Source organism: Bidens hawaiensis, unplaced genomic scaffold, assembly GCF_021521415.1.
Source record: "Bidens hawaiensis isolate Kalapana, Puna unplaced genomic scaffold, B.hawaiensis_p1.1 tig00004685_1, whole genome shotgun sequence".
Classification (NCBI taxonomy): Eukaryota; Viridiplantae; Streptophyta; class Magnoliopsida; order Asterales; family Asteraceae; genus Bidens; species Bidens hawaiensis.
The window spans coordinates 1,963,097-1,973,377 of record NW_027491287.1 but is presented as its reverse complement, the minus strand read 5'-3'; the positions used below and the strand labels follow the sequence as shown (position 1 = coordinate 1,973,377).

General features: G+C 35.7%; 1 protein-coding gene across 2 annotated transcripts; it reads right to left on the bottom strand.

Moving 5' to 3' along the window:
- Positions 1-526: 526 nt before the first annotated feature.
- LOC143627657 (trans-Golgi network-localized SYP41-interacting protein 1-like) lies at positions 527-8,219 on the bottom strand. 2 transcript variants are annotated; one of them, XM_077097442.1, is made up of 9 exons: positions 8,181-8,219; positions 7,959-8,083; positions 6,879-7,136; positions 4,092-6,806; positions 2,884-4,003; positions 2,223-2,800; positions 1,727-1,874; positions 1,555-1,636; positions 527-896 (listed from the first exon to the last, which is right to left on the bottom strand). In XM_077097442.1, the coding sequence occupies exons 2-9, from the start codon at positions 8,079-8,081 to the stop codon at positions 794-796; spliced, it is 5,127 nt and encodes a 1,708-aa protein (XP_076953557.1). In that variant the 5' UTR covers positions 8,082-8,083; positions 8,181-8,219; the 3' UTR covers positions 527-793. The 2 variants fall into 2 exon arrangements, with proteins under 2 accessions (XP_076953557.1, XP_076953558.1); XM_077097443.1 differs by having other exon boundaries at positions 7,962-8,083.
- Positions 8,220-10,281: the final 2,062 nt, after the last annotated feature.

The following is a 10,281-nucleotide window of genomic DNA, read 5'->3' as shown; positions in this document are numbered from 1 at the left end:
GACATTTAAAAATAATGGAGGGTTAACATGTGACTTGCATGTGAAGAGAGAAAATATGTAATATTACTTTTATACCATTTTTCCTTTGTTCCATACTTGACACATGTCAATTAATTATGACTTCTCATCCTTCTCATTTTTGTTCCCATTTATAGAATAACTTGACCCCTAAAAATGAGTAACAAGTATACATTAATCATCATTAAAGTGATTAATAGAAAGAATACTCTTACATTTGTTTCCATTTATTTAAATATAATTTACGCAATCATCACTCAAACTTTCGTACGCCACAAATTTCATGTGCGAACAACCTAGAGATAGCAGGTTCGCCCCTACATATGAGCTCTATAACTTCTAGCACAGCATACCATTGTCACATCAGTCATTTTCATTAAAGTTATATATAGGGTCATATAGCATATAGCAACTAGTATAACACCTTTTTATATTAATATACGGCCTTTATATACCTTTCAATGTATCATACGAGTCGTATAGTATAATAGTCGTGTATAGATCAGCATTCCTTCAAACGCAGTATCTATTATTACAAACGCGGGTCCCACTTCGTAGCCAACCAAACAACCAATAGTCCAATAATTTATCATCACTAAATATTCTCCATGAACATGGATGCTTATGGTTTTGTATTCTCTGAATCCCCAAAATCTGGTTGCAGAGAATTAAAAGAACACCATGACTGTCAATTTGTACATCTGTATAAATTCATAAAAATTAAAAACCTATGTGAAACATTGAAGCTACTTATTTATGGCACAACTTGTTATGGTCACAAAATAGTGCCAAGAAGCCATAGGTGCAATACGAGCCAATAAGCTATAAGCCCTAACCGTGCCCTTGGTCGGCGCATCAAGGCTTGACCACCCGAGACCCTGTTCACAAGCAATAAGAAGAACCGTTAAGAACTCAGATTTGAGGTGTCAATTTCGACTTGTTTACTTATAAATGGGTTGTTTTGGGCCGTGTTTTATCTTAAACGAGTCTAATAAGAAAAATAGCTAAAACGGTAATGGGCTGAAAGTTGCCCTCCTAATTTGTTTTATTCAAAGATTCAGATTATTAGTGTAATAATATTTGCTTTTTTGTAAATGTAACAGGCTAAAGTGTTTGTGGGTTGACCCATCACCCAACCCGCCCATATTGCCACCTAGGGGTGTGCATAAATGATAAAACCATAAAAACCGAAACAGAACCCAGCCCAAACCATTTAATAATTATTTAATCATTATTAATTAACAAACATACATAGGTCCAAGTTCATTATTTTTGGCCATTTTTTACGCCCAAAAATTTAAAGCCCAAATGGTAAAACCGAAACCGAACCCAGCCCCCCAAAGCGTAAACCGAACGTTTTAAAAAACTCAAAAAAACGACTTTTCACTTTTTGGTTCAACTTTAGCCCAAAACCAACCCATGCACACTGCCGCCTCTAGAAAGTAACCGAACAATGAACAATCTAGCTGGTAAAACATTGTTTCATTCCAATTTTAATGAGAGAAAAGGGAAATTAAATTCAGTTGAAGCACTTACCATATTCCATCGATTCGATCTGCAATCATCTTCCCTTGAACTGGTACAAGACCCGTTGTATGGAGTGACTTGAATATATGACCTAAAAGCATAAAATTTAAATAAACGTTCCCAGATAACGCAGCTTAATATAGAGTAAATGAATTATTAAAAAAAACTCTTAAAGCAAAACCTTTATCTTCAACGGTTTCAGCTTTGTTAAGCAAACGGTCAGACTCTGAGTCAATGGTAATTGCAAGCTGCTCATTTGATCCCTTTCTTAAAGACCTCATTTGAGCAGCAGAGGGCACCAAAGGCAAACCCGCTTTCCCGACTGTAACCTGTGAGAAAACATTATAATAATTTTAGTTACAAGTATGATTCCAAATTTTATATTACTTTAATAGTGATCTAACTTCTTGAATAAAATGATTTAAAAGGTATATACCTAAAAAACGAACGAACATGAACAGATTACTGAATGTTCGGTTCGTTTACAAGCCTACCCGTTTCCTTTAGCTAACACTTTATGTTTTACCGTCTGAACCATTACAGACTAAACACGACCCGAATCAACCCATTTGTAAGTAAATGGGTCGATAATACCACCTCTAACTTAATGCCACGTCATCAGATCAAATAACAATGAAATTGGTATAAAGAATTCTAGATGCAATAATAATACATGCCTGATCATCAATCTCTGATATTTCTGACCCGGGAGAAAAGGAAGGTGATCCTATGACAACTCTTTCTTGTATCGTGTCGGGCCCACTCGTCCTATTTTGAATATAATCTTCCATTAATTTAACCTTGTTTGATAATTCTTCTGCTATTTTCTGGGTCTCCACCAATTTGGATCTTGTACTTTGACCATCCAAAACTATGCCCTGAACAACCCTTTCTAGCACTAGAAGTAGTCCCGCCACGTCAGCAGGCTTCTTGACTCCAATAGATTCATCACCTCCTAACTTTTGAATAATATTCTGCAACCCATCTCTAAACTCCCCCTTCAAATGGTCAACTTCAAGGGTTTGTTTTGAAAGAGTTGACCGCAGGTCTTCTTTGGTGTGAGTCAATAAGGTCAATTGATCTAGCAATTCATTTACACTATCAATTACATAAAAGAGTTTTTCAACAGGGTTTAAATCTTGGGCTTGTTTGTCTCCAACTGCAAGGCTTGGGAAAGGAATTGCGATGTCATCAACTTTTTTGAACAGCGTTTTTATTTGTGAAGCTGATAAAAGAGCTTTTTCAGCATCGTCCTCTGCAAAATAATGAATATTTGATTATAGAGATATGAATCAGAACAAATTCAATGGTATAAGGGGTATAGTAACAAAAGCTTACCATGATCTTTAACAGATGAAATACTTTGAACTGACAACTCGCGTTCTCTTTCACTCCACTTGTCCTCTTTTGCCCGATAATCTTCTAATCTGGAGCTCATTTCATTACAACTTTCTCTAGATGCTTCTAGTTCAGTCTCCAATTTGAAAACTCTTTTTTGGAATGCATCGTTTTCGTCTTTGACTTTTTCATACATTGATCCGGTTTTCTCCGATTCACCCTGTAATTCTTCAATTACTCCTTTTGACTTATCATACATTGAGCTGGTTTTCTCTAATTTAACCTGTAGTTCTTCAATTACTCCTTTTGAATTAGCATACATTGAACTGCTTTTCTCTAACTCAATCTTTAATTCTTCAATAACTTCTTTTGATTTGTCATGCATTGAGCTGGTTTTCTCTAACTCACTCTTTAATTCTTCAATAACTTCTTTTGATTTGTCATGCATTGAACTGGTTTTCTCTAATTCACCCTTTAATTCTTCAATAACTTCTTTTGACTTGTCATACATTGAACTGGTTTTCTTTATTTCAGTCTGCAAAGATTCAATTGTGCTGGACATGTTCTCCTTTACACCAACAAGTTGTTCCATTACAGTTTGAACACTCCTAGCAGCAGATAACAGTTCAACAGCAGCAACCTTAGCATCTGCTACTGCCACATCATCAACTACTGACAAGCCAGGATACGATTTTTCCAGCCCAATGGTGGGGTCTGCTTGCAGCATATTCAAATCTTTGGTGACATCAGTACATGCAGACACTAGAACTTTCATGGCATTTTCCAGTGTTACCACTTTATTATCTTGCATTTCTTTGTCCATCTGCATATTTTCCACTTTTTGTTGCAAGGATGTCGCTTGTTGAACCACAAATGGAATAGTATTCCTCACTGCTTCTAGTTTTTTCAACAAAGACGCAATTATGTCATCGATGAGTGCCGAGAAATTGCCAAATTGATTAGCAAGCATTTGGTTTTTAGTATTTAAGTTATCAAACGTTTTGCCAACATATGCACCAATACCCTCGGTATCTTCTGCATTAAAGTCATCATCAACCATCCCAGTGGTCCAATCATAGTTTAAGTCATCAGGAAAGAACGTTGGTGATTGAAAATTTTCCTGTAAATTATAAGTTAGGTAAGGAGGCAAATATGAAATTAAATTCAATATGACATAAAAAATGAAAAGGGGGTTATTTTTATTTTACCTCAATAGCAGGATGATCTTGCAGCTGCTCTTTATCAAAACTATCCTTCATGTCTTTTAAAAGCTGATCTATTTCTTTTAAGCTTTCAATTTTTGTCTCAAAACTTTGCTTGAACAATGAGAATAAAGATTCATCTTTCAACAGCACTTGAAACTTTCCAAGAAAACCCAAGAGCTGCGGGCCCCATTTATCATTCAAGACTGCCAATTCATGCCTACATGTAGTCAGCTCTGTTTTTAGGGTTGAAATCTCATGTTCAGCTTCTTCTCTGAGTTTCTTTATCTCACTCTCTAATACGGTTCTGTTATCTACTGCCTTCTCATTTTCCTGTGAAAACTGAGATACATTTGTATTTAACTGAAAGATTGCATCTTCGAGGGACTTTATAGTCTTTTTAGCATCACCAAGATTACTTGCATGGAAAGAAACTTCCTCCTTAACCTTCTGTACCTCCATTCGAGCTGCTTCCTTTTCAGCCGTGAGTTTAGATATGTTGTTTTCTGCATTTGACAATGCCTCCTGAAACTTGCTGGTTTGAGAAATAATTTCATCCCTTGCTTTATGTAATTCCTCTTCAGCATGACACTTGGCACTCTCTAATTCACTCTTCTCTTCAGTTAGTAAACTGATAGTTTTCTCTGAACCTGCAAGTTTATCTTCTACTGATTTCAAGGTTTTTAGGGTTTCCACCAATTTGTTATTCAATGTATTGATTTCCACTTTCAGAATCTCCATTTCTTGTTCTGCTTGAACCTTTGAATCTTCTAGTTCTCTTTTCGTTTCAGATAATTGATATACATTTTTCTCTGAAACAGATAACGCGTCTTCAAGGGATTTCATGTTGACCAAAACTTCAGTCAACTTGCTTTCGAGTTGACCGGCTTCATCTTTTACATCTCCTAGCTCATTCTCTGCCTGAGCCTTGGCAACTTGGCATTCACTTAAATATGTTGCAAGCCACTTCAGCTTCTCAACTGGTTCTTTCAACTCCAAAGGAAAAGTAATATCAATGCCATCGATTATCTCAACTATATTCTGTAGCATCATATTGCTTTGAGCCAAAAACTGCCCAATTTGATTCCTTTCAGAGTCCAACTTAGCAACTTGATCCTTGTAGTCACTCAATGCTGACTCTTGTTTCTGAAAGTCAACCGTTAATGCCTCGATCTGAGCATTCTTTTCAGCCATTTGTTGTTTCATGTTCTCGCGTTCTTGAACAAGACCCTTTCCTTTCTTGACTGCCATTGACAACTTCTCCCTCAATAAAGATGATTTCTCCTCGGATCGTTGAAGATTTATCTGCAAAGAGTTGAGCTCATCTTTTGATGCATGAAGTTCTTCAGAAACCTTTACTATCTCATGCTCATATATCTTGGATTCCAGATTACTCACATACAACAAACTTTGAATCTTTTCAAATACTTCAATGTCCATTGGTGATAACTCAGGAGTAGCAGCCATCTGCTTCTTTTCCTCAACAATTTCTTCATACTTGCGTGCAAATTCTTCTATCTGCTCTTTAAGATTGTATTTCTCTTGTGTTTCTGCTAGCAATGATGCAGTTAAATGATCAATTTGTGCACTAGCAGACTCTTTCATTGCATTATTTTCATCATGTAGCTTAATAGATTGATCTTTTGAAAGATTATATGATTCCAATAGCCAGTTAAGTTGATATTCCAAGTTGGGAAATTGTGCAACTTCTGGTAACACTTGAAAAAGAAGTTGTGAACATTTTTCAAGGACCACGTCTCGTTGTGTAAGAGCTTCTTGCAATGAGTTAGTCAAAATTTCAGTTTGAGTCAACTCGCCTATCCTCAGCTCAGCAGCTTCTAGAGCAGTTGACTTTTCTTGTAATTCAACTAAACATCTTTCTAATTCACTGGTTTTCTCAGCCACCAGCTGCTTCAGTGAGTCACGTTGTTGGACCAATGCTTTCCCTTTTGTTACAGCCATGCTAAGCTTTTCTTTTGTATTAGTATACCTTGTTTTCTCCTGTTCAACTTCACCTTTAAGTTTCTCGAGTTCTGCGTTTAGCAACTCAATTGTTTCTCTGTTTTTTTCAAGTTGTTCCATTAACTGTCTGTGTTTATATTCTAAAGCGGTATTATTTTCATTAAACTCAAGTTCCTTCCTTTTTAGCTCAACCAACTCCTCCCTTACAGTAGGAAAAATCGTCTGCATGTAATTCTCCATCTGGAAATCTGGCTTAACATGTACCAAACATTGGGCAAGCATTTGAACTTCACAAAGAAAAAAATTGTAGTTCTTGAGTAAATAATCTGTGTTTTCTTCAAGATAAGATAACTTCCCACTAACAGATGTATCGGGCAATTCTGTACCACCAAAAGCAATTACAATAGAAGATAAAATTCTATCTACAACAACCTCAAAAGATGATAAATCTTGTAACTTTGACTGGTCATTGGCCCTAATCATAAGATCTTCAATCTCTTTATCCTTCATATTCAAGGTGGCATAGAGTTCTCTGATCGTGCCCTCAGACTGTAACCGCTCATTCGCAGAAAACTCTACAAACTTGGAGCACTCATTTACCATCTCAAGCAAAGGCAAATTGGACTTTTCCCCAACCTCTGCTATTCCTAATGTAGAATCACCAGCATTGTTTTCATCTACCAGTGAATGTTGATTGCTTAGAGCCTTAAGTTGATGATGAAGATTGCTAACCTTTTTCATCAATACCCTTCTTTCTTCCTGCAATAAAAGCTTAATTAGCATAACTGCAACATATTAATGGTACAGAAAATGTGACAACCGACAACCCACCTCATAGTCAAGTGGAATGATTTCCTTTTCATTATCAGACACTCTTTTTATAATATCCACTGTATCATCCCTAAACGGTTGTTGGTGGGGCATAATTGCAGAACCAGGGGACCTTGCTTCATTAGAAACCAAGTCATCTGGACAATCTACAAACTCATCAGGACCTGCATCTTCATGTGTTCTTACATCATGTGGCTCATCTTGTACAGCATCTACTCCTGTTATCACTACCCCATCATCCTGCTCAAGATGCTCAACCTGAAAACAGCTTGCTAATTTCAACTTACCATCACAAATAGTAAAAGTGTATTACAGGTATAAGTAAAGTATCCAATACCTCCTTATCATACAAAGTGTAAGAACGATTTTGGACCCTTAGTTTAATAATTCAATGGAAGAGATAGATGAAGAACGCCATATCACCATTTTTCAAGCGTGAAAAAGGCCTGGGCGGATAAATTTGGTACAGCCAACCATTGTTGACTTTTTCATGTCCCCCTAATTTTTTTAAACGTCTATAGCTTTTTTATACTACACTATTTAAAATTTAAAAATAAAAATAAAAACTACACAATAAAATCGAGCATTTTATTCTCTTTAACTTAAGTACCTAACTTACTGGTATACTTTAAAAAAAATCCAATATTTTCTTAGAAACTCATATTTGATGTGTATAACGCGCGTGATTATGTACATCCATGATTATGAAAAAAGGTTGCTTAATTATCATGTAAGTTGCGTAACTATATATATACAAATTTCATAATTATGTATGCATGCACGCACGCAACTTTCATACAGATTGCATGATTATTTAGCTTTGCGCGTAACTATAACACGTATGAAGTTACCCCTAGCCCAAGAACACGTGTTACCTCCAAACGACTCCGTACGCTGCATATTCACTAACCGAACAGCATTTACCCTAATTCCACTTCACAACCAATTTAACAAACAAACTTCCAATCATCTACCATAATTCAACTTCCTAAACTAATCAACACCATACCACAACACTATACAACTTAAACCTATCAATTAACACAACTAATTAGCTAAATTAAACAATAAAACTACTACTACCTGATGAATAGAAGTAGCATCATCGGTTGGAGCAGAATCAACTGACTCCACATGAACAAACTCGTTCTCTCCAGCTGTCGGACTACCCGTCACCTGCTCCATATCGTTATCCTCTTCCATTTCTGTGAAATCAAATCATATTATATTATAATAGCAATCAGATCTGCAAATTGTTAACCTAATGCGTTGAATTAGACGAAGCTGAAGCAATTCGGTTACCTTAGATTTGATGAAGCATACGATTATTATTATTATTATTATTATTATTATTATTATTATTAGGATCTAAATAAAAATGGTGGTGACATTTGGGGGTTTGTTGTTGTTGGTGGTGATCTGTTTGTTTTAACGGTGACGTTTTGTAGTGTGCGTGTAACGCATAGTTTGTTTGTTTACCTGCAAGTGATGTGATAACTTGATTGATACGACGTCGTCTGGGAGTTTATTTTTTATTTTTCGTTTTTTGTTTATGGAAATGGGATAATCATTATTAAACTATTTATTTATTTATTTATTTAATCAAAAGTTTAAAAGCACTTAACGAACTCAATATCAAAGTCAACTGTAGAAACACGTCTACTTGAGTTTTTAATATGGTGTAAGGGTTGAGAGTTTGGGTTTTTTAATGGAGACTCAGACTTAATTCTCGTCGAAACATATTTGGGAGGATATGGGTGATAGGAAGATTGAGATTTTTGTGATTTCTAGTTTAATCATAAAGGCGTCCAAGTTTTATCACCAGTGGGCTTTCGGGCATGTGGATTTTCCCCGGGAACTAGAGATTGGAGACGATTAATGGCTCCGTACAGCTGGGTTGAGTCGTCATGGACGGAGTAACTAGGAAATTTCTCTGATTGTTGGTTGTTAAAAAAAGAAAAGAAAGACGTGTACTCAATGGGACGTTAATTATTTGGAGTGATTAGGAAGGTGATGATTGAGCCACGAGATCTTCATGGTCTCCGTTTAAAATCTGACTTAATAGAATTTTTTCACGATGTATGTTTCTTTCTTAGTGGTGTTTCTTATATAATTAAATTTAATTGAATTGAATTAGTTAGTGCTAGGAAAATTCCATATTCCCTCCCTATTTGTATCCCTATTTTTTAATTTAAAGAAAACACCTAAGAACACTACTTTGTCTCATTTTTTATCCTTATATCACATCTGAATAGGGACGGAAATCATACATTATAAAAATTTGGACTAAAATCACAGATTTGGTTAAACAACAGGGACGAAAATCACATTTTACTCAAAATTTAAAGAATTAGATTTTTTAGTTAAATTATAGATATGATGAATGAACTGCAACTGCTCTAGATCTTCGATATATTTATTTTGTATCTAAACAAACGAAAAAAACACGCCAACAAAATTCCACTTATTGACAACAATATGTAGGATGTGCACACTTTCTCTCCATCTTATAAGATAGAAACATATGTATTTGAGCAATAATAATAAACTTTTGTGACATCGTAATGTCAATAAAAACTGATTTACTCTTAATTAATCCTTCGGACTCTCAGATTTTCATCATCAAATTCCTAATAAACATAATCTACTATTTACATTATTTATGACGTCAACCGGGTCAAACATCGTTCCGCCCTCCCAGTCGGTCTGACCTTTGACCCGATAAGACGTTCGAATCAACATTTGAGCCGGGTCTAAAAACATTGCGTTTTGGTACCAAAAAAAAAAAGAAAAAAAATAACAATAGTTAACACTTAACACCTACTTTAATAAATGAAACTAAGTTGAAGTATCAACAAAAAGTTAAAAATATTAATAAACCTCACAATTTCTACTCAAACTAGTGAGAATCACCCGTTTTTCATAAACAAGAATCTAGGATTTTAGATTATTACCATATATTGCACACCACCATTTCAACAAAAGCTTCATAATCAACCATTTTCAAACCAATTTTGACCTTTTGTTGTTCCTATAATCAAGAAACCAAGTACTATAAAAAGGAAGTAACCTCTTAAATATTATACCAAAGATTTAGGTTCCATTTACACAAACTCAACAATGACAAAATTCAAATACATATGTCTCCCTCTCATGGTTGTACTTCTGTCGTTAACCATTTATCCTGCATTTTCACATCCACAACCAAGAAAAGATTGTCCACCACCAACACCAAAGACCCCGAGAAAAGACTGTCCTCCACCAACACCAAGGGTCCCTAGAAAAGAATTGTCACCGCCGAAACTAGACCCACCGCCACCAGCAAGACCCGCCGCCACCAGAGGAACCGAAACAAGACCCTCCGCCTCCAGAAGAACCGAAGCAAGACCCACCACCACCAGAG